Raw genomic sequence first — 25,490 nt, 5'->3', positions numbered from 1 at the left:
CCTACATACACATTTACACTCTGCAAGCCATTGTGAAGTATGTGGCATATGTTACTTCCCATTGTACCATGTATTAAGGACCGTCCCCATTCCATTCACATGTGGTATCTCATCTTTTCTGTGATGCTATCTTGTGGATTACATACAACTGTGACCATATGTGCTGCCCTTTTATGAATATGTTTGGTAGTTCCTGATAGTCCTATCTGGTAAGTATCTCACACATTAGTTCTGAATTGCATCACCAAAGTGTTATATAAACAATATCCTTTGTAGACTCGCTGCATTTTCGGACTATCTTACCAATGAACCAAAGTCTACCACTTGCTTTACCTACAACTGGACCCATGCAATCATTCCATTTTATAATCCTACAGATTTTTATATCCAGGTATTTGTAAGGAATGTCTGATTCTAACTGTGACCCACTGATATTGTAGCCATAGGATGCTACATTTTGATATTTTGTGAAGTGCAAAATGGTCTGTCCTTGTTTCAGTAATGATATGAACAATAATAGGAGGCCTTTGAAAGTTTTTACAGTGTGTACATCGATCAGCCTTGTCAGTTGCCATGTCACGTGACTGACCAGAGTGCTACAGCATGAGTGGAGGGTCCTGAATGGTGTGGATAATTTCCTTCTCTGGCTTTATCTCTTGAATGCCTTATGGGACACAGAGAGAATCAAATCAGATGGGAAAGTTCTTTTCTACACTAAAGTTTATCTAATGCAGTGACTGTAGGAGATAAAATGCTCTGTTGTATGTGGTAAATTCTGCAACCAAAGTAGGTCTCTTTTAGATCCATCAAGATACTCAATGTTAAAATGTTACATTTACCTCAAACGGTAAAAAGTGAGTGCTTTATTGTTTTAGTGTCATCGAATCAAAGTAGTTCTGGAACTCTTAAGTTGGAACATCCATGCCTAAAAGACAGTACTCAAGTCCAGCTCTGAGCAGAATTCCCAAAAACCCTAATGGATTTTTAATGAAAAATTTGTGAGCAGTTTCAAGTATGGCTGAGCAACTGTATGATATGTAAATAAGCATGTACAGATCAAATTTCATATGCTCATTCCATCATGAGGAATTGCTACCTGTTGTTAAGTGATAGTTCTGCAGGTATTTGTGGCCTGCCTTATGCCACATGGTGGACTGCATCAAAAATTTCTGGCAAAACATCCCAGCAGACTCATACATATTGCAATCATGATCAACCTGTGATTTTATACAGCCTCTTTAAAACACAAATCAGACTAGCTCTGTCTCCTTGCAATCTCTGTGCCTAATATATTTTAACATATTAAGTCCTTCAAGGGTGTGGCTTTCATGTTTATCACATTCAACAGCCAAGTAAAATTTGTATCAAGAACAAAGCCCAGAAAACTCAACTGAAAATGTGAAATCAGGACACTCATTCTCAAATTAAAAGCAAAACTTCGATGTTTAACAGGCACACACCGATACTCCAAAAGAAAATTTAAAAATCTGTTTGTTAATCCACTCCAACCTCCAAACTGTTAGCTCCAATAAAAGTGTTGTTATTGTAAGTCTGTGAGAAAAGTAAAATTTTGCTATTGAACTCATGCTAGCTGTGGAAATTTCAAGCGTGGGTACATTTAAAGTGTCTGAGAGATGTATTCTCACAATTAAGTAGACCAGCTGGACTTCATTGAGTCAGAACTCGTCTGCAAAACATGCAGTTGGTCATCCTACAAAGCAGATCTCATTGCATGACTTCTGAACTGAACCAAAGATTTTGGCTAGGGCACATTACAAGTAAGATGAACATTTTGAATGCTGTGGGGCACAGACATATGGACACTGTCTTAATGTAAGTTCTTTTTGTTTACCGAGCTTGTACTCCAGCTGTTTGTTTTGTGAAACTCCTCTGTCAACCAGGTGGAGATTGATGGTGAAGTGGAAACTATATTGCAATTATAGTCCACTGCACAGTATTTCTGAAAGCATACTGAGAGAGTAATAACTGAAATGACTCACAGAAGGGCTGAAATACATCCCTTGGGACAGAAAGCTCCATTTCAGAATCATATTATTAAAAGACACAACCATGAAAGAATCAACAGAAAAGCTGTGCTATGGGCTCAGAACATCTACTGGTCTAGGATGTAATAGATGGCAGGTATGAGGACCCTACTGTTACCCTACTACAGCAGCTGCTGTATAAATCACTCACAAAGGAGACAGGCAAAATATTGTATGTACTGTTAACAAAAATAATCCTCTCCCTTCCAGAAGTCACCATTTCTGTTGAGGCTACAGTCCATTAATATAAAAGAGTGTGTTTCTGGGAACATAGGCAGAAGTTTAACTTCCACTTGAGAGCTAGTGATTTTTCTTTATGTGTGTTTTAGAAATTACTACCAAACTTCGATATGCTAGTATATGTATGCCATGTAGCCTCCCAGAAGGAGACAACAAATTGTGAATCAAGAGCTTTTGAAGGAGACAACAAATTGTGAATCAAGGGCATTTGCAAGCACAGGTATTGATGCTGCTAATAGCAGTATGAGTCAGTGTTTAGCCATCTATCTCCACAGTAGATATATGAAGAGCTAAAATAAATGAGACAGTGAATATCATAATTCACATTACCTTATATGCCCTTTTTCTTTCCACATATGGAATCTGGCTTACAATTTTGGGTCCCTGTACATTCATAACATCAAAGTACACAAAATATCCAGAATAAAAGCTGTCAAGGTAAAACTCTTAAGAAGAAAGAGTTGCACAAGAAGTCAGTTATAAATACCACTTTCCAGAATCCACCAGATGAACACCTTAAGTTACACAAGCCACCTAGGGTTGATCTTCAAGTCGCTGATGGGGAAGTGGAAGAAAAGTTTAAATGAACACCATCCCAAAATGCCCATCTAATGAACAATGTTGCTGGGTTTGAGCTTGCCAGTTATAAATGGTTGATACTTAACTGCATTCAAATGGGATATTGATGAAATGGGGTTCAGTGTGTGACTGTGGTGTGGAGGAGCAAAGAGTAAGACACATGGAAAATTGCCCATTCCATGCTTTTAAAGGTGATCTGAAAGATTCATAAAAATTGATACTGAGTGTTGCAATCTGGTTGTCAAATTTTAACATTAATCTATAAACAGTGTGTATGTTTTCTATAATTCCACATTATAAATAATAATAATGCTACAAATAGTGATTTCCAAAGCAAGTTAGGGGTACTTGTGAAAACAGGCAAGTATGTTTCTTGATGAATAACGTGGAGGCATTTTCTTTATATGCTTAGTCTTCTGGTTAAGCCAATGGCATTTAAAGCAGTCCATAAGGTCTTATTTTGAGTTATGTAAATACTCATGAGCAATTGCATTACATGTAGCTAATTTGTTGTGGAGAGAGCATTCCTGTCACCCAGGATAATGAAATAGCTTGACAAATTATGTGACTGGTACAATGTAAGACTTGGTTCTGGCCGTTGGCACAATTTTTAAGTGTAGAATTGGCAAGAAAAGTGACTTCAGTGTATTTGATCACTGCCTGGTAATGAGATCCTGATGTACAGAATACTCATTCTTCCAGCTAACACAAACAATGGGCTTTTTACACACCAGTGGGTCAAAGGGATGAAGTGAGTTTGTCGACCCGAGAGAACAGCCACTACCCAAGTTAACTGTTGTGGTCCATAATGTGACGGATATTATCACTGAATATAATAGATAGTAGTCGTGGGACGATGGGCCACAGTCTTGTAACACACTTGTCAATTCAGTGCTGGACAGCAACAACCCTCACCAGATTTTGGTATAAGAAAGCCACCACACCACTTGTTACGCCACTCACAACACTACATAAGGCACAGAGAGTAGCGCATACACAGGAACATCATGATTCGTTGCTTAAAGCATGAAAAAAGGTTGCCTTAGGCGATGAACTGTGGTAAACATTGTTACACGTCATTGGGAAGGTGTGAGGACATAATATACCATGTGAGGGGGTGCATTCCACTCACCAACAGAATACTTTGCAGGCAGTGGTATGTTCACAGAGAGAAGAATGAGAGTTTCCTGGTTTTGAATTTGCAGAAGTTGGTCAGCTTCAGCCTACTTATGTTTTGTGACTGGCCACTGCCAAGCCCAGTGATGTAACCCAGAAATTTACAAAGTGGTTGTTGTGTCATGTTCTGGTGTCTCACGAATTAATACCTCTATTGGTAATTGACAGAGTGGTTTCTTGTCCATCATGGGCAGCACCAGGCACACTTTCCACTCCTTGGAGAGAGGCAAGTGGTAGTACTTTAAGGCATTGAGCATATATAGCAGTGACGGATACAGAAAAACTTCAAGGAGGAGCGCTAAAGATATCTTGAGCTACCTTTACTTTTGCCATAATAAAAAATAATCAAGTCACATGCAAAGATTAAGAAAGTTTTATTTAAAGTGATTATACACATATACAAGACAATGTCATCTTATGATATCAAAATGTTACAATTGTGGTTCTCTTCCTTAAATGATGAATTCTATGTGCCTATTCTTCCTGGCAAATCAGTTAATTACATCGTCAATAGTACATCAATGTCAGGGTAAGTGTTCAACAGAGCTAAGCCATTAAGTCAGTCTTCCTTCACTGTCAACCTCAGCCATGTCTTTGTACTCTGCAACATTGAAAAACTTCTTTCTATTGTAGCAATAGATGAAGGTAAACAAGAAAATATTTTATACAGCATGTGCGAAGTAGGATAGCCAGATCTAGTACAAACAGACAACGCTTGCATAACAGAATCATGATCATTAAGGGCGTTTATGCTTGTTTGCTTGTATTGAAGAATCTCTCCCATTAGTTTCTTTTTAATCACAAAGAGTGATTCTTCTTCAAAGAACAGTAGTTCAGTTAAGCACTGATTCAATTTATGTGCCAGATCATTACAGTCATGTTTCAGTAGTTGTGAGGGCAAAAGTATGTTGAATTTTAAATAATAAATATTTTCTTCAGCAAAACGTGCATGCTACACAGGCAAGTACAACTACTGGATAACTTTATTCAGTCAAGTCGACTGACAAAAGAAATTAACAAATAGCATGCAAGCTGACTTGCGGGGGCGGTGCGGGTGGCAATGCAGGCGGCTCTGCAAGTGGGAGGCATGCACGCCCTGCATGCCTCCCTTATGTATCCACCACTGATACGGTGTCACAGAATGTTGTGAGCAGGGCCGCAAAAAGGGGAAAAAAGAAAGAAAAGGAGCTGTTCCACTTTCTCTCTTAGCCCATGAGACCAACAATGAAGTGCACAGGACCAACAGACGAAGTCATTATTAATGCTGTTGAATCGAACAGCAGCACCAGTAATAATGAATCTTGCAAAGATGAAGAATATGAAGTTCAAAATTGTAACCATTCTTTTTATTGTCACGATGTAAGTTTTATTATTGGCTCTTTTTAATCCCAAATTGCCTAAGAGAACTGATACAGAACTAGTGGTAACAAGCTCCATTACTCAACCTGAAACTATCAACTTCAATTTCAATTGTTAGCTTTTGTTACACCTGTTTCAGTTTTTACTTTTGTAGGCACGCAGCACACAGACAGCTGATACAGTGGCAGATAGAGTGCTGCTTTGAGCATAAATTGATATGTGAGCGGAAGTGTAGTCCCAGCACCATGTGACGTAAGTGCAGCTTGACCCCCAACCCCCCTCACACCTTGACAGGCCATATTCTGGGGGTTGGTGGGCAGAGCTTACTTCCTCTGCTCAATGCAACCCATGTCCATCCACTTACTTCACTATGCTAACCTGCACACTTCCTGTATTTACAGCAAGGCAATGCACCAGCCATCTGCCCCAGAGATGAGTAATGAAGGTTTGAGGAACACTACAAAGATATGAGGATGTTTATGCGATCTCCTATGTTTACCTGACTAAATTCCTAATGAACACATCTGAGTAACCACTGAGCCAGACATAAGATGCCCTTAAACCTAGTTCCGATGAATATCTATGAGTGGTAGGTGGTGCAATGGTCACAAATCAGAATGTCTCACAAATCTTTTCAGTCTCAATGAGTGTAGAGCAAGACTTAATATGTTATTGGAAAAACTGGACTATTAAATGTAAGAATGGGCACTGCTGTCTCTACCAACTTCTCTCTCATATTTTGCATTACACTTTTAAAATCAATCCCATCAACTTTTTTTTTCCAGTTCTCTTACAACCCGTGTCTGTCCACATCCAAGTTTCATTCCATGATACAACATCCATATTAACCAATTTAATTATTTTCCTGAAATGAAATGAATGGATCAGTGGGAATGAAATCAATCAAGATGCAATGACATGAAATGTTATCATCTAAAACTGGCCATAAATGCTGAAGCTACAGTGTATCAAATATGGTGTGATTAATGCATATTTATATTTCAGCCCAGCAGTTGCCTTAACAATTATGCTATATAAGCACACCACTGGAGCTAACTCAATGTTTCACTATCGCTAATGTTTCTATCTGTGATTTTGTTTCATTGATGCCAGCTGTTCTCGACTTTGTTAATTTTCTCTACGGGAAATTCTTATAAATGCTCCAGAAGAATCACTGACAAATAATATATATTTTGTTAGATTGAACTGCTGTGCAATTTGTTGCTCTTCCACACTTCAAGTGTTGGGCCCCTGCTTGCCACAGTGCCCATCTCTTCCTTTGTCTTCAGACACTTCTTTGGTCTACTGGACTATAATTTCTGACTGTAAGGTAGTCCTCTGCCAGTTCATTCTGTTGAGATGTTTCTTCCATTTTATTCTGTTTCTTGATCTGTTTACTCTGGCACAGCCTTTCACAGCTATAAGAAATCTCATTACAGTCACCTAGATCTTACTTTCTTGCCCTTCATAAATGACCCATAACTTACTTCAGCATAGTGTCCTCACAGGGTTTGCTCTACCATCTGAGCTACCAAAGCATAACTCACACCTCGTCCTCACATGGTGTGAGTCGTGCTTGAGTAGCTCATACAGTAGAGCACTTGCCTGCGGAAGGCAAAGGTCCCGAGTTCGAGTCTCAGTCCAGCACGCAGTTTTAATCTGCCAAGAAGTTTCAATGTTTCTTTGGTTACAGAGTTCATTTTGTATACTCTACTTATTGGAGTCACTCCCCATCATTGACAATACATTACATAGCCTATTTCCCTTTCCAAAAAGCCAGTAAGTATATAAGATATTAAAAAATAAAAACAACCTTGTTCAGCTCAGGAATTTCCAGAATTGTTTTAAATATATGTCTTCCCTCAGGCTCAGAAATGGCAGGGTTAAGTTTTCCCAGTTCCAAAGCTGTAGCAATCACAGCAACATAATTGTATTTCTGAAAGTCCAATAACGTAATGCAGAACATTTCAGCAACTCTGAAACAGTCAAAGGCATTTTAAAAGAAACTTAATTTTGGCAATACAGGAAAACAAATTGATTTCATAATATTTAGCAGATTATTTATTTGTATTTTTTAAAATTATTTCTTTCCCTTATAGCCCATATTTTCTCTCACAACTTACTAATTTTTCTTATTCTTCCTTCTTGTTCCACTATTACAATGGCACAATAGTAAAACAGTGAATTAAATTATCTACATCATACAATAATCTGGAACATGTAAGAGAGAAAAAAAACAATCTGGACACAAAAGAAATGACAAGCTGTTTCACAAATACCTTGGGATAGGTTGTTAAGGCATTCTTATGTCGCCATCAAAAGTCAAGCTCTCAATTTATCCTCAACAGCAGTAACTGGCATTTGTATAGTACATCAATATAGAACATTACAAACGTCTTCAAGCAAAGCCAGCAACCTACAGTAAAATTTTGCAGTAGCTATAACAAAATGAACATTCCTAACTGGGATGCAGTAGTGTGTGATCCACATAAAAATTCACACTTTTGTTGACTAATAAAATTGCATTGCAGGAGGTAACGTACTAGAAAGAGGACATGTTTTCAAAACCCCTGCAGTTGCATTTACAACATGTGCCATGTTCTATGATGTACTGTGATACTTACTGAACAAAGTTTCCATACTTCATGAGTTCATGTCATGATTAGTTGCCGTCTTTCTTTTAAAAAAAACTTTAAGAGGTGTCTTACTCATCTTGTACCATACATTTACAAGCTATTACAGGTACACGTGAAATTAATAGTAAAATGCTAATGCTTTTAAACAATAGCTGATTAATGATAACAGTAGCTTGGCATTAACCAGGTTTTATTGTGCATAAACAACAATTTTTATGTAATAAGACTAGTGGTAACTTTCATTAATAAGGGAATATGTCAAATTTAGTTTTTTTTATTAGTGTTTATCTAGTGAATGAATGATAAATAGTTATTCCATTATTCATATAAATGCCTTATTTTGAACATTCCACTAAATATTTGATTATTGTCACATTTAAATAACGAATTACGGAAATCTGTAAGCAGCATGTCTTCATGAATACTCTTAATTTTTGAGCTGGAAATCTAAATCCTAGTGAGTGCAAAAACCTATTACATCATCATTAAAAAGGTCGAACCAATTTCTGTTAATATATAGGGAAAAGTCAACATTTATACGGTCCCTACAGTGAATGCAAAAACCCCATTGATTGACTTGGTAACTGAAGTTCTTGTGACTCAATTTAATCTGAATGGCTCAAAGTTGTGGTTTAATTTTCAAGAGCATGTCTTTTCTGCAGTTGTGTTTACAAATAACTTCTCTTTTTCTAACTACATATGGTACTTTTGCAGTTTCAAATATTTATAAAGGATCAGTGTGTTGTATTCTTTCAGTGAAATCATGTTGAATTAGAAAGTTTTCCCTCTCTCAGCCTCAGTGTTTCAAATAAGTCTCCTTTTTTGTCACCGTATTTAACACTAATTCATGATATACAGTGTAGCCTCGTGGCTCAGTAGGCAACAGTCAATTACAGATCCAAGGGACCAGATTTCAATTTCCAGTCAGTTCTAGGATTTCTTCTGTTGGTTATTGTTCCTTCTATCTTTCACAACAGTTTGTTAATGTGAAAAATGTCGAGTGACACCATGGCTTGGAGTCCACATTAAACTGTAGATCCCCTTATAATTGACTAGGCATATCAGTTCAAAAACTGTAGAATGTAATAGCATACAACATAAAATAGGACAATGCCTAGTGAATCACTGTGGTATTCAACATAGTTTCAATTTCACATCCTCACCTTTCACATATTTACATGTCAGAGCTCAAACATGTAACCTTGCCTTGGCAAATCTGCTTTCCCTGATACAGGGAAACATTAAACTATGACATCTGGGTAGATATTTGAACTCTCTCCCTCTCCAAAATGGAAGTCCAATTTGCTAACCATGGCACCACCTCATTTAATAACAAGTTTTCACGTCAATCACTTTGCGCTTGTGAAAAAAACTCTTGCATCAAATCAATCGCTGCCAGAGACATACACTTGTGGTGGCCAATTGCTGACTATGCTCTCTACAGGGAAATGTTTGGTTGAATTAGATAACTGTACCAGAAGTGTTACTTCAAGAGTACTTGCCACCCACAGTATGTACATGCAGATAAAAGAAAAAAATCTAAATTAATGTAAATAAAAGAGAACATTTGCCGTATTTTCAGGGTGTAACACAATGACACAATGACAAAGGCTGTTCATGGAATTTTCTGAATATTTTGGTATAAGGGACCTGCGGTCGTCTGTGGCTCAGTATACAATAATTACATTCTCACCATATAGCAGAGATGCTGAGTCACAGATAGGTACAACAAAAAGCCTGTCACAAATAAAGTTTTCGGCCAGTAAGGCCAACATCAAAAATACATGATACACTCTCCTGCCACCCCTCTCCCTCTTTATCTCTGTCTCCCCCCCCCCCCCCCCTTCTCTCTCGAGCCACAATTTGGAGTGTGGCTTCAGTTGCCTGGGACTGCAGTCTGTGTGTGTGTGTGTGTGTGTGTGTGTGTGTGTGTGTGTGTGTGTGTGTGTGTGTGTGGTCTATTTTTGATGAAGTGCTTACTGGCCTAAAGCTTTATTTGTGACAGTCTTTTTGTTGTGCCTATCTGCAACACAGCATCTCCACAATACAGTGAGTAGCAACTTTCCTTTTCATAATATTGTTACATCCATCCTGGAGTTTCCGTTGTTTAATAATTGCATTTCATTTGATTTCTTACCCCTTGTATCAATACTGCAATGAAAATATATTCACAGCAGCACAAATGTCAATAGTACGTGCTTTATGTCTCACTTGAGAACAAACTTGTTTCATCCAGTCACAGTTCATGCTGTTCACAGCAGTAATGTCTCCTTTACACTTGGCCCTCAATCCTGCATTCAGTACCACTTAGTTCTGTCTCAGGATCATTTTTTTCTGGCTGTGTCAGTTGTACGTCAATAGTGATACACAGAAGTATGGAAATAACTGATGAGGAGTTGTCCAATATGACCTCGCATATGAGTTCACTGAAGGCACTGGAAGAGTGACATGAAGGCGCTATGCTCAGCTGTTCCCACAGTGATGGCAACCACATCACGGTAGTTATGCAACTGTACATAGGCCCCACAAATAATTGAATCCTATTGTGTTACTATGTTTTGAAGAGAATGTGTTTCAAGCTTTTTCAGAGTTGTTCAAATATTTTCACAGAACAAATATAATCCTGGTAACAAAGCCAAATAAATCATAATTACATTATTACTCTGTAATGAGCCACCAATGACCATAGCTCCCTTATACCAAAATACCCAGAAAATATACATGATCAACCTCCAAAATATCAATTTTTCCTGTTACTACCTACATACAATTTTAACTTCATAGAACCTTTCATATCTTGCTCTCTCTCACTACCTACACACATACACAAAAATTACATGTAATCAAGTAAACCTATCCAGTCCATCACACAATACTGTCATTGGACTTCACAAAATCACCTGGATTTTTGTTGCCATTGTTAATTAAAACACACAAAAAACATTAACGCACAGATGAGAAATAAACAGTTTTTTAGGGTGCTACATATTTCGAGACCCATGGTCACCAATAGTCCTCAAAGAATCTTGTCATCCCAGTTAAAAACCTCAATGCCCTTCATGAGAAGCGATTATCCTCCTACACTATTTGCCATTCTATCACAATTAAAATAAAGGATGGCAGTGGTATAACAATACTATGAGAATGGATACTGGGATAAGTCTTGAGTCTGCTGACAGTACCTTGGGAAAAAAGAAGGAAAAAGAAATAAAGATGACCCCTGCTTCACGAACCAACCTACTTGGGGGTGTCACTACCACACCATGATTATTACATGTCATTTTTCTTATCATTTCTCCTATCCCCACAAAAAATTGATCATGGTATCAACTAGCCACTTCTGTAACCAATTTTATCATCACTTCATTGATGTAAATCTCTTTAGCTCATCTACAATATATAGTCCTCTAGCTTTCCTTCTTGCTGGTTATCCAGTGACAGAACCGGAGGACAAAGCATTGCAGTAACACTGAACAGTATTTTAGTACATGATGGACTATGTCAATTTCTTTATTCTTTTTTGAACTTTTCCTAGGGCCTTTGTAATGCTGTTAGCAAAGGTTCACCTTCAATTTTGCTGTTTAAAAATTCCATTGTGACCAAATCAGTAATTAATTTGAGAATTTACAATGTCTGACAAAAAAGGTGAAGAACATGGAAGACATGGTTTGATGATAATTTAAATTTGCATAAGTAACACCACTGGCAGGTAGGTAAATGATTAGACCTGCAATTCTAAGTGATAGTTAGAACAGCCACCAATGTGCATTAGCATTTTTCGTGTTAAGTGTTGTTACCAAGTTTGGTAGGGTATATAAGGGGCATGACCAGCATCAAACGTTGAGTGATCACTCTGAAGGATGCTGCATATTTCTGTGAGACAGCATTATCAGCACTGGACAAGAGTTTGAAAATAGGCCTCATTGAGTGTCTCCATTTGGACAGCTAGTTCAATCATGCAATATATCCAGATTTGTGGGGCATACAGATGTCTCATCTTAAACATACCAAGTGAAAATATTGGAAATCACAGAGTGTGTACGAACAGTGTTTTGGTTACATTCAATGCTTTTGCAAATTAATTGTGCAAGTAACACTAGAAACATTCAAGTGTAGACCATGATGTGACTGTGTTAGGAACATTGCATCAATCATACCCACATGTGTCTCATCCAGTTGACTGATTCCTGAATTTCTGCATTTGTATATTTGACAGAACGCTACATCTGAGGTTTGTCATACTTACAAATGACACATCTTCGTATTAACATGATGAGTATTCTCAACAATATGCATTCTGTTATACTAATTGCTAGTTGAAGTTATGGTCCAAACTGAGAAAACAATGCATGATATATACGCAAGAATTTATTTTGATCACTAATAAAGGTGATTAAATCATAGAATAAAAATGGTTAAAAAGTTGAATTTCATATCCGTTTTCTGACAACAGGTGGTATGATGATTTTATTGTGTGCTATTATAGAAATGCAACAATGTGAGCCCTGTTTTTCCCCATTATTGGCAGTCTTAACGATAGATGAGAACAAAGCACTGAAAGAAAACTTGAAACCTGCTGCTATCTTCTTACTTATTCTCAGCTGAGAAAAGATTGGTCAGACAGATCTGTGATGTCAGTTTGCGAGCTTTGGGTAGGCTGTTGTTGATGTGTCTTGGAATTTTGTCTCTGCCATCCCTGTAAATATCTCCATCATAGCATTTGTTGTTGACAGTAATGGCTCATTCAGAAGAAACTGCAACATTCACTCACTGAGCACTACATGGAAAATTAATTTATACTTGTGTAACACTTTCTTGAGCACAGTACAGATAGGCGTGCACTATTCAGCAGACTTCGTTTTCAATAGCCTTGCACCAGAACTCGAAATAATTGAGTGCTAAACCTCCAGTCTTTAAATCTAAGTTGAAATGTTTCTATGTGGCATCCACTATTCTGGACAGATGTTCTTCATAGTACTAGGTGAGAACTTCTCTCTGTAAAATTTTATTTATTCATATACTCTTTCATGTTTTGTTAATTCTTTAGTTTCTTTAGTAGTTTATTAGAAAACGGGCTGTAAACTATGAGCTGACTCATGTAGCTTTGTCTTCCATGGTCCCACAAAATCAGATAAATAAATAATTAAAAATAAAATATAATCTGCGAATCTCACTTCCTTTCAGATATCATATCTTGAAACTGAAGTTTGGCATTAATAAAACCTATTGCATTAGGTACCTATGATCCAGCTGACTAGTGATCCGAAAAGTGAGTTCTTTGTAGTTGGTGTAGACAACTGGTTCGCATCCTGTTAATGAGTATCTAAATTTTCTGAATGCCTATAATATAGAAAATGCCTCCTTTCCTGTGCAGGAGTTGTTCATCTCTTTTTATTCAAATCAGTTCCTGCAAAAGCTATTGTAGTGTGATTTTCACTTCTGTTGTTAACTTATCTCTGAAGTAATATGCATAAAAGCCAATAATTAGAAGCATCTGAAACTGAAATGAAATAATGATAATGAAATACATTTGCCTCAACTACACTCCTGGAAATGGAAAAAAGAACACATTGACACCGGTGTGTCAGACCCACCATACTTGCTCCGGACACTGCGAGAGGGCTGTACAAGCAATGATCACACGCACGGCACAGCGGACACACCAGGAACCGCGGTGTTGGCCGTCGAATGGCGCTAGCTGCGCAGCATTTGTGCACCGCCGCCGTCAGTGTCAGCCAGTTTGCCGTGGCATACGGAGCTCCATCGCAGTCTTTAACACTGGTAGCATGCCGCGACAGCGTGGACGTGAACCATATGTGCAGTTGACGGACTTTGAGCGAGGGCGTATAGTGGGCATGCGGGAGGCCGGGTGGATGTACCGCCGAATTGCTCAACACGTGGGGCGTGAGGTCTCCACAGTACTTCGATGTTGTCGTCAGTGGTCGGCGGAAGGTGCACGTGCCCGTCGACCTGGGACCGGACCGCAGCGACGCACGGATGCACGCCAAGACCGTAGGATCCTACGCAGTGCCGTAGGGGACCGCACCGCCACTTCCCAGCAAATTAGGGACACTGTTGCTCCTGGGGGTATCGGCGAGGACCATTCGCAACCGTCTCCATGAAGCTGGGCTACGGTCCCGCACACCGTTAGGCCGTCTTCCGCTCACGCCCCAACATCGTGCAGCCCGCCTCCAGTGGTGTCGCGACAGGCGTAAATGGAGGGACGAATGGAGACGTGTCGTCTTCAGCGATGAGAGTCACTTCTGCCTTGGTGCCAATGATGGTCGTATGCGTGTTTGGCGCCGTGCAGGTGAGCACCACAATCAGGACTGCATACGACCGAGGCACACAGGGCCAACACCCGGCATCATGGTGTGGGGAGCGATCTCCTACACTAGCCGTACACCACTGGTGATTGTCGAGGGGACACTGAATAGTGCACGGTACATCCAAACCGTCATCGAACCCATCGTTCTACCATTCCTAGACCGGCAAGGGAACTTGCTGTTCCAACAGGACAATGCACGTCCGCATGTATCCCGTGCCACCCAACGTGCTCTAGAAGGTGTAAGTCAACTACCCTGGCCAGCAAGATATCCGGATCTGTCCCCCATTGAGCATGTTTGGGACTGGATGAAGCGTCGTCTCACGCGGTCTGCACGTCCAGCACGAACGCTGGTCCAACTGAGGCGCCAGGTGGAAATGGCATGGCTTACCGTGGTCCTTCTAAAATATTTTGGTCATTCCAAGTTGGAGATTATTATAATAAGGAAAGTTCTGGCAGAATGTAAACCCTTTAGCAGTAAAGGTAACCACTTACCAAACAGTAGAAGTGCTGAGCTGTTGGCACGCCCGCAAAAAGGAATGAAATGTTGTTAGCTTTTGGAAGAACACACACACACACACACACACACACACACACACACAGAGAGAGAGAGAGAGAGAGAGAGAGAGAGAGAGGGGGGGGGGGGGGGATGGGTTGGGGACAGATGGATAACAGCTCTGAGAGAGACATCAGGTGTGTAGCCTAGGACTGTGGGAAGGAGGGATGGCATGTGCTCAGGCTAGGGACACAACACATGGGCACCAGAGCCAGTGATGTGCAGCACATGATAAAGATGACATGGGGACACAGACTGGGAAGGGATGACAGGATAGATGAAGGGAAGCTGTTGGATAGATGTTGCGAGGACAGTGGGCTGGAGGAGATTAATGGCAAGAGGATTATAGGAGTGAAGTACGTGTTGCAAGGATAACTTCCATTTATGTAGTTCAGAAAAGCTGGTGCTGGTGGGAAGGATCCAGATATCATGGATTGTGAAAAAACCACTGAACCAGAGCATGTTGTGCGTAGCAGTGTGTTGTGTCCCTCCTCCATCCTGTCACCCCTTCCCAATCCACACCCCCATGTCATCTTCACCACATGCCACACCCTCACCAGCTCTGGTGTCCTTGTGTCACATGCCTTGCCCATGCAACTGCCACCCCTACCTTTCAATGTCATATCTTGCTTTCCTGCTTCCTCCCTTTTAATTGCTAGGCACCTGTCCCAACCACTCCTCCTGCTTCCCACCTCTTTCTCCCTCTACCCGTCCCAACTGACAACTTCAATTCCAGTCCATAGCTTCTCACAAAATTTCTTCCAAAAGCTAACAAAAATTCATTCTTTTTTGTGCGCCTGGGGACAACAATGCTTCTGCTATTTGATGAATGGTGTCCTTTATTCCTAAAGTATTTGCAAGTTAGACATTACCTGTATTATACTGCTTCTGAAATGAATTGCTCATTCAGCTTTTATGAAATAAGTACTGTGCTGCTAAACACATTAACACATTATGTCCATCAGTAAAAAATAAGTTCACTTAGTTGCATTGCTGCATTTTTTACCAGTGATGTAATTCATATTCAATCATCAAAACATTCCCACTACTATTATCTGTAACATTCCAAACTTCATTGCTAAGATGTCTTGTAACTCCCCAGTTGTTGTCAACCTCGTGCTTCAACATAAGCAGCACATTTCTTGTCCTATCTGTTGAGCACCAAGAAGGGAAAAAGAACATTCTTCAATATGCTATTGTTTGTCTTAGAGTCTGTCTTTCAGTTTATATATATTGGTCAATATTTCCTTTCACAAAAACTCTTAATTTTCACTATTTTACACCCTAAGTTGGTTATTAGAATTTTACAACTCATCTTTGAAATATCTGCAAATTGGCTAATTTTTTCCCCAACAGTTTGAGATAACGTGCAGTTTTGTATCCTCATTCTCTGTCTGGATGCTGTAACCTCGAGACTCTTGAATATGCTTTGGCAAAAGTAGTGTACTTTCTGTCATCAGCTCCAAAACAGCCTTGCCCATTTATGTAATACTGATTTTAATTATCTTAAATATTAACTGTCTCTTTTTTGTACACTGAAATTAAATAAAAAACAATATAAACCAAATTATTTTATCCATTTTGATTGGAGGACACTGCAACTGTTCCTGTACATTACACTGCAGGAAATAGGTTTTTAAAAATGATTTTTATTGTACCATTATAAAAACAAATATTATGAGTTCAAAGTTAGTGCATATATTTGAACAACTGAGTTGTTTTTCTCTGGAATGAAGACATGGTAATTCCATAGGTATTCAAAGGGGGAGGGGGGCTTGGGGCTCATTCCCCTCCTGGAATCAGGGATACAGCGTGTTATGTCCTCAGAAGCATCTCTCATTGTGCTTACCTAAAGACAAGGGTGTTGGCTTATTTAGCACATTGTCACTCCCTGTTGTCTTGTGGAATTATTTGTTGGGGCAGCGCATGTAAAGTAACTATAGTGCTTGTTCAGCAGAAGTGAGCAGTGAGAATATTTTATAAAATACATAACTGTACCTCTTTTAGCACCATTTTAAGGGTCTTTGAATCAATACACTCATTTACCAATACATTTACTCCTTAATGTGTTTTGCTGCTGATAATAAAAATCAAGGTTCAACGGACGGTGATATGCAGTCACAATATAAGAGAGAAAAATAATTTTCATGTAGACTTTGCCCCCTTGTCCAGGGTTCAGGATGGAGTTATGTAGCATACCCTGGAGGTTAGATATTCAACAAGCTTCCATCTATCATACAGTGAGAAATTGGGAACGCCTACCAGTTCAACAGAAAATTAAAAATATGCCTCATTAGCCCTTTTTCCACAGGGCACTTGAATATATAGACTCACGGATTGAAAAGTTTTGTTAGCTGCTTGGCAAGTGATAGAGTTTGTTATAAAGCTGTATGACAAGTATTAACCTATGCAAATAACATGTAAAAATATTCACTTTGTAAAATACCATTGTAATCAAGGAAATATGAAGCCACTAACAGAAGGTGAACAGCAGCTATACAGTAAACAGGAGCAGGCAGCAGCTTTTTCCAAGTAGCAGCTGCCTTCATTGACTAAATTTAGATGACATGAGTGTCACTAGCATAAAGCAGTACAGTGTCTTGATGGAATCTACAGAAGATGAGGAATGAATGAATGAACAGACTGCTTGTTTATTACAGAATTCACACACTTGTCCAAAAATGTCTGACAGTGATGCTAGTAAAACTCAAGAGGGGGAAAACTATGTAGAATATCCAAAGCATTAAAACCACCATCTTAACTTCTCTCTCTCTCTCTCTCTCTCTCTCTCTCTCTCTCTCTCTCTCTCTCTTTTTGTTTAAACCCAGTCTCAAACTTTTTGGACAGATAGGGTATGTAAGAGAATACATTCACATCTATGGCTTTGCAAACATAAAGTGCTATAAACTTATATCTCAAAAAAATTTAAAAGAATTGCTCATTTCATTTCATTGCAGTGTGTAATCAATGTAAGTTGTCTGTTGGTTGTATTCTTGTTTAATAATACTTCATTTACTGGAAAATTTGTGAAAAGTACCTGTCATAATAAGTGTGTTCTGTGTGCTCCAGCTGGACAGCACTGGCTATAGCATCCAGATCATCCAAGAGCAAAACTGAAGGCTGGTAATAGACACATTCTGTTAAGGCTGTCAACAATATCCTCTGCACTGTCTCAACAGTTTTTCCTTTCAAAAAAGAAGAAAAAGATAATGTCTCACACAATCACCACCATCTATTGTAAATAAATGCTCTGTTACACTATATTAAATGCACCAATATTTCATTTATTATGAATTCCAATAGTTTACCACCAACAATTGCAGCAATAATAATTACAATACAATAAATATTAATAACAACAAAAATAATAGAAATGAAAAGAATAATATTTTTTCCAAGTATTTGGTGACAAATCGTTTCGAACTTAACAACTGTAGAAAAAAACACACACACACACACACACACACACACAGAGAGAGAGAGAGAGAGAGAGAGAGAGAGAGAGAGATGAGAGTAAGGACATCCCATCTTAAACCTGTTGGTAGGCTCTCACTCCACCTACATACTTAAATTCAGAAATCAGTGCCATTCCTAGCGAAATCTAAATCTCCTACCATTTTTCTGAAATAGTATTTTACTTAGATGTGTCCCTCAAAACTAATGCTATTTTTGCCACAAAAACTTCCAACACTTGCTCTAATGTCTAATAACCACAACTTTGAATAACAGAGAGGGAGTCATGATAGGCATCCTTCCTCTATTCACAAGATTCTTCTGTTATGCAATCCAAACATCCCCCACTTTATCTCCAAGACTGAAGACTTAACCATCCAGTAAGTGATGTAGCTTTTTAAGTATCATCTCACAAAGCTATCCGAAATACTGTTTTGACTATTCCTGTCTTGGAATACCACTACTTATCAAAAGAATAGTACGCTTCAGCAAACAAACCTCCTACCACCACCAATCCCTACAGTCCCATAATCAAATTTAACTACATCGCATCAGTCAAAGACCTAGTCTCCTTCACCTAATACCTGCAGTTACCCCTTTAGTTTGCACTTACCACGACTCTCTCGCCCAACACAAAGTCCCAAGCAACTTGAAAAAGTGCAAGTGACTCCCATATATAAGTAGAGTAAAAGAACGGACCCCCAAAATTAGAGACTGAAATCCTTACCATCAGTTTGCTACTGAATTCTTGAGCATATTCTAACTTGGAATATAATATAGGTCTTGAGACAGGAAAGCTTCTGTTCACAATTCAGCATGGATTTAGAAGCCATCACCAGTGTAATACTCAGCTTGTTCTTTTCTCGCAAAAACTCCAGCAAACTGTGGATGAAGTCTGGAAAGTATTTGACACAATGCCCAACTGCAGACCGTTAACGAAGGTCTGAGCATGCAGAATAAGTTCTCAGATATTTGAGTGGCTTGAGGGCTTCTAGGTAACAGAACTTTGTATACTGTCCTGGATGGCAAGCATTTATTAGAGGGAAAGTTATCATCAGCAGTGTCCCTCGGAAGTGTTATAAGACTGCTCTTATTCTCTACACACACACACACACACACACACACACACACACACACACACACACACACACACACACACACAAAAAAAAACCTCACAGATAGAGTATGCAGCAGTCTGTGATTGTTTGCTGATGACGCTGTAGTCTATGGGAAACTGTCATCATACAGTGGCTGTAGGAGGATACAGGGTGACTTGTTCAGAGGAAGCTGCCATTCATCACACCAAACAGATATTCTATCCACATAAAATGTGGGTTAATGCAGATGAGTAGGAGCTACAATCCTGTAATATTTGGATATAGTATTAGTGGTACACAGCTTGAGTGTTTGGGATCCCACCATGTCAAATAAAAGGAAGACATCAAAGCTATTCAGAGGTATGTGCCAGAAATGTTCCTGGTATCTGATCAAAACCTGCATAATATGGGCATTCCTGGAGGGAAGACAATTTTCTTTATGTAAAACGCTATTGAGATAGTACAGAGAACCAGCATTTGAGACTGACTTCAGAAGACTCTACTGCCACCAATGTACAACTCACATAAGAAATCCAAAGACAAGAAAAATTAGGGCTTGCACAGAAGCAGCCATTTGCAATGGAGAAGGAAAGGGAATGACTTGCTTTGGTATAATATACAAGGGCTATCCACAAAGTACATTATGTTTTGGAATTAAAAATAAATAAAGTATTGGATTTTTTTTAATTATATACAGATGAAAGCCACACTTAAATACTACTTTTCTACATAGTTACCATTTAAATTAAGGCACTTATCGTAGCGATGGATGAGCTTGGAAATTCTTTCGTCATAAAATTCGGCCGCCTGCACCTTCAACCACGTGGTTACCTCTTCTTGAAGCAGTGCGTCGTCATCAAAACGCTGCATAGCCAATCACTTCTTCATTGCTGGGAATAAGTGGAAGTCGCTCCGTGCCAGGTCGGGACTGTACGGCGGATGAGGAAACAACTCCCACTTAAAAGATTCGAGAACTTCATGAGTGGCATTTGCCGTGTGGGCCCGGGCGTTGTCGTGAATCAGCAAGATCTTTGAGCCCAACTTTCACCTGCGCTTGTTTTGTATTGCTCTTCTGAGGTTGTGCAGAGTTTGGCAATACCTTTGAAAAATCACACCTTTTCTGTCCCAAAAGAGGTAACCACGTGGCTGAAGGCGCAGGCAGCCGAATATTACGACGAAGGAATTTCCAAGCTCGTCCATCGCTACGATAAGTGCCTTAATTTAAATGGCAACTATGTAAAAAAGTAGTATTTAAGTGTGGCTTTCATCTGTATATAATAAAAAAAAATTCCAATACTTTATTTATTTTTAAGTCCAAAACGTAATGTACTTTGTGGATAGCCCTCGTACTCTCCACTATGCAACATACGGTGACTCAAAAGTATTTATGTATGTATTTGCTGTTCTTAATGGCTCACCTGTGTACCTATTATCAACTCATGACAGATGCACCCCTGCACTGCTTCTATTTGATGTTGTGTTGATAATCCTATACTCACGCAACCAGAAGTAGTGTTCTTCCTACCACCCCGCTTCACTACTTCCCACTATACCTAACTTCAACCTATCCACTTAAAGATAAAATCTCTAACCTAGCTACTTGATTGAGGTATCTAACATTCTAAGTGCTGACTCACAGGATTCAAGATTTGTTTTTCCTGATGACAACATTCTCCTGTGTAGTCCTCACCTGACGGACTATTTTACTTTCAAAATATTTGTCCCATTAAAATGCCATCCAGCATTACACTACACAGTACAGCTGCATGTCCTTGAGAAATAATGACCTTCAATTACCCTTGCTTTCAGTGATTCACAGTACCAACATAACAAGGTTATGAGATGGCTGTACTTACAGTATGAGTGTTTGTCTTTCCGCATCTTTGAGGCATGTAGTCCAACCAATCATGACAAGGTCTGCGGTCTTGTGAGAGGAGAGGGAAGCAGGTAGGTTATTTGGGGGAGAGAGAGTAGCTAATTTGTCGTTATAACATCAGTAAGCTGGTCATTGCCTACCTATTCTAAGGCGTGGATAGTGCTGTAAGTATAGAAATAGGCTGATGGTCGGAAGGTAGTGAGAAGTTCCTACCTACCACTCAATATCTACATGATCAGTGGTTATACAGCAAGAACATATTCCAAGTCTTAGTTGCTGTGTCACTGTTTTTACTCTGTAAAAGAATGCCTAAAATAGTAAACATGCTGGTTATGGTTGAGTGTGAAACATGTACTGTTCAGTGAAGCAAATCTTATATAAACTTGTTTCAATGTATTGCGACTCATAATCTACTCAATGTAATATTAACTCATTTTGTCCACTTTCTGCAGTACACTGTGTAATACTCCATGAAATGAATCAAATAAATAAATAAGTAATTTACTGTATCAACATACCAGCTGAAGTGTAACATACCATTTCTGTGAAGTGATGTGTTGCACATGTTAATAGTACCAACAAATGGTGTTCGCCAAAAATATAGTAATTTTTATTATTACTTTTATGGAGTTTTGAATATGCATATTGTGTGGAGAATTTGTACTGTTTGTGCATGTTAACAAGTGTGATGGAAGCAGTGTTTCTGCAAGAAGGGGGTGGGGGCAAGAAGGGGGCAGTCTGCAGTTTGAGCACCTGCTGATGTGGCAGTTATTGTGTGCAGCTGCACCCCTGCATCTGAGACATGCTACACTCCGTAGAATAGCGTCACTAGACAATGGCTTATGTCATAAAAAATAGAGTGAGTTTCCACTGGAGAGTCTGTGCTAAAGCCTGTTAGAGAGTGGACACTGAGCTGTTGATAATGTCGTTAACATTTTATGTAAATGCCAAAGCTAAATTGCAGACAATTGTATATGGGAGTTTCCAGAGCTGTATAAGTTGAAAGAACACATGCATGTCTTTAAAAAAAATTCCTCGCATATTTGGTACCTTGTTGAACCTACATATGCAATATTTTTCTCATCTGCACAGGCCAGACTGCACAGGAGATAAAGTCAAAGGAAAGAAGAAAGATGATCCAGAGAGGAGAACTGTACTCCAAATAAACATGCCAGTGATCACAAATCTGACACCACAGTATCAAAATTGTTACATGAAATTTCTTCCCCTCTGAACATTCTTCAAATTTAGTGGGAAACATCCCAAAGTATATAATCTAAAACAAGTACATTGCCATATACTACAGTGGGCTGAATAATTTCCAGCTCTTTTAGTCATAAGATAATAAAATACAAGTTTTTATAAAAATTCTAGTGGACAAGAAACACTTGATAATATTTCAGTTGGTTAGTTGATATCACATTCATTGCGTAACTGGGGAGAATACATTCAATTAAAAAGAAGTAGCATAACAGTAGCAAAACAGTGGAGATACAGAACAAAGGCTATGTTTATGAAGTACTATATTTGTAATCTTATAAGGGACAGTCAATTGAAAATGAGAAAGATGGGAGAAAATAAGTAAGTTTATTATTTCAAAAGTAACTGTCGTAATTGTTAATACATTTCTCCCCTGTTAGCCAAGACGGTCCATGTCTTCATGGAAAAATGTTTGTGTTTGCCTACAGACCACAATTGTACTTTTGTGCGCTCCTCTTTGCCAAAAGCAAATTGACATCTGCGAATGCCTGTCTTCAGAGCTCCAAAAATATGGAAATTGCAAGGGAAGGGTGTGTAAGGGCTTCTCAATGAAACTTCTACGTCACAATCAAAACAACAGGCATACCAGCTCCAGGAAAATCATGATGACCTTTTTCTTTGACTGCAATGGTCTTCTGCTCACTGACTTTCTGGAAAACAGTGCCCCAATTAATGCACAATGGTATGTGGACTCATTGCAAAAATTGAAGCACACCATGAAGTCCAAATGCACAGGAATGCTGATGAACAGCATCATTCTGTCACACGATAATGCCTGCCCAAATATTGCCAAGGTTGTTTCGAGCCGATGCAGAAGTTCTGTTTGGAAGCTCTCACACATCCTCCATACAGACCTGATCTGCCCCCATGAGATATCCATATTTTTGGAGCCCTGAAGAAAGCCATTTGTGGCCACTGATTTGCTTCGGATGAAGAGGTGGATGCCTGGGTACAATCGTGGTTCCACAGGTAACCACAAACTTTTCCCATGAACGCACTGACTATCTTGTGTCACAGTGGGGCAAATGTATTGGCAATTATGGTGATTACTTTTTTTCCATCTGTCTCATTTTCATTTGACTGCTGCTTGTACATGAATTGCAGTTCAAATGATGTATAATGATCTCTTGCTTATATCTTTATGATGTATATCTTTATGGGGTATATGACAATGGTGCATTCTTGGATCAAGCATGGTTGTAAGAGTCACAAAAAGTATCCGCACATATATCTGTGACACAAAGTAAAACTTATGCAACCCTATGACTATCTCATCTGTTCAACATTCCCGAATGGTGTAAAGATGATAATGCATGTATAGTCCATGTGACCATTACACAAATAACCTGGAAACAGCTTTCGCATCCCGCAACTACCCTCCACACCTGGTACAGAAGCAAATAGCTAGAGCCATTTCCTCATCCCCTCAAACCCAGATTCTCCCACAGAAAAACCCCAAAAGTGCCCCACTTGTGACAGGATACTTTTCGGGACTAGATCAGACTCTGAATGTGGCTCTCCAGCAGGGATACGACTTCCTCAAATCCTGCCCTGAAATGAGATCCATCCTTCATGAAATCCTCCCCACTCCACCAAGAGTGTCTTTCCACCGTCCACCTAACCTTCGTAACCTCCTGGTTCATCCCTATGAAATCCCCAAACCACCTTCCCTACCCTCTGGCTCCTACCCTTGTAACCGCCCCCGGTGTAAAACCTGTCCCATGCACCCTCCCACCACCACCTACTCCAGTCCTGTAACCCGGAAGGTGTACACGATCAAAGGCAGACCCAGGTGTGAAAGCACCCACGTGATTTACCAACTGACCTGCCTACACTGTGAAGCTTTCTATGTGGGAATGACCAGCAAAAAACTGTCCATTCGCATGAATGGACACAGGCAGACAGTGTTTGTTGGTAATGAGGATCACCCTGTGGCTAAACATGCCTTGGTGCTCGGCCAGCACATCTTGGTATAGTGTTACACCGTCCGGGTTATCTGGATACTTCCCACTAACACCAACCTGTCAGAACTCCGGAGACGGGAACTTGCCCTTCAATATATCCTCTCTTCTTGTTATCCACCAGGCCTCAACCTCCGCTAATTTCAAGTTGCCGCCGCTCATACCTCACCTGTCTTTCAACAACATCTTTGCCTCTGTACTTCTGCCTCGACTGACATCTCTGCCCAACCTCTTTGCATTTACATATGTCTGCCTGAGTTTATATATATATATATATATATATATATATATATATATATATATATATATATATATATATATATATATATATATATATATATATATATATATGTGTGTGTGTGTGTGTGTGTGTGTGCGTGTGTGTGCGTGTGCGCACGTGTGTGCGTGTGCGCACGTGTGTGCGTGTGCGCACGTGTGTGCGTGTGCGCACGTGTGTGCGTGTGCGCACGTGTGTGCGTGTGCGCACGTGTGTGCGTGTGCGCGCGTTTGTGTATACCTGTCCTTTTTCCCCCCTAAGGTAAGTCTTTCCGCTCCCGGGATTGGAATGACTCCTTATCCTCTCCCTTAAAGTCCACATCCTTTCGTTTTTCCCTCTCCTTCCCTCTTTCCTGATGAAGCAACCTTGGGTTTATTCTGGCAAGTAATCATATTATGAATGGTAAGTCTCTGACCATCAGGATGAGAGGGGCCATTCAGTATTTTACTAATGGTGATGGTGCCCAGATTCCTTTGGTCTACAAATACAATGCTTGAATTAGAAGTTACTCTGGCGGGAAAATTCACCACTGGGACAAGGTTGTAAGTGTACATAAAATTTTCCAGATCTCACTTCCCACTACTGTGTGTTAGAAAGTAGATACTGAAATCTCAAAGTATTATAACATCTCTTTTAGAATTAAATAGATG

General features: G+C 39.5%; 1 protein-coding gene across 3 annotated transcripts in view; it reads right to left on the bottom strand.

Annotated features, from left to right (window-relative positions):
- LOC126236747 (peroxisome biogenesis factor 1) overlaps positions 1 to 25,490 on the bottom strand; it is a 404,197-nt gene that overhangs the window by 253,539 nt on the left and 125,168 nt on the right. For all 3 annotated transcript variants that reach the window (XR_007544978.1, XM_049946282.1, XM_049946283.1), the window contains 2 exons: positions 17,954 to 18,101; positions 7,213 to 7,375 (listed from right to left, as the gene is read on the bottom strand). Coding sequence is in view for 2 of the 3 variants with exons in the window: in XM_049946282.1 (XP_049802239.1) it covers positions 7,213 to 7,375; positions 17,954 to 18,101 (311 nt within the window). In the remaining variant the exon portion in view is untranslated. The remainder of the gene's footprint in view (positions 1 to 7,212; positions 7,376 to 17,953; positions 18,102 to 25,490) is intronic.

The sequence above is a fragment of the Schistocerca nitens genome, chromosome 2, assembly GCF_023898315.1.
Source record: "Schistocerca nitens isolate TAMUIC-IGC-003100 chromosome 2, iqSchNite1.1, whole genome shotgun sequence".
NCBI classification, from domain to species: Eukaryota; Metazoa; Arthropoda; class Insecta; order Orthoptera; family Acrididae; genus Schistocerca; species Schistocerca nitens.
Note: the sequence above shows the minus strand (reverse complement) of the source record. Positions and strands in the feature narration are given on the sequence as shown.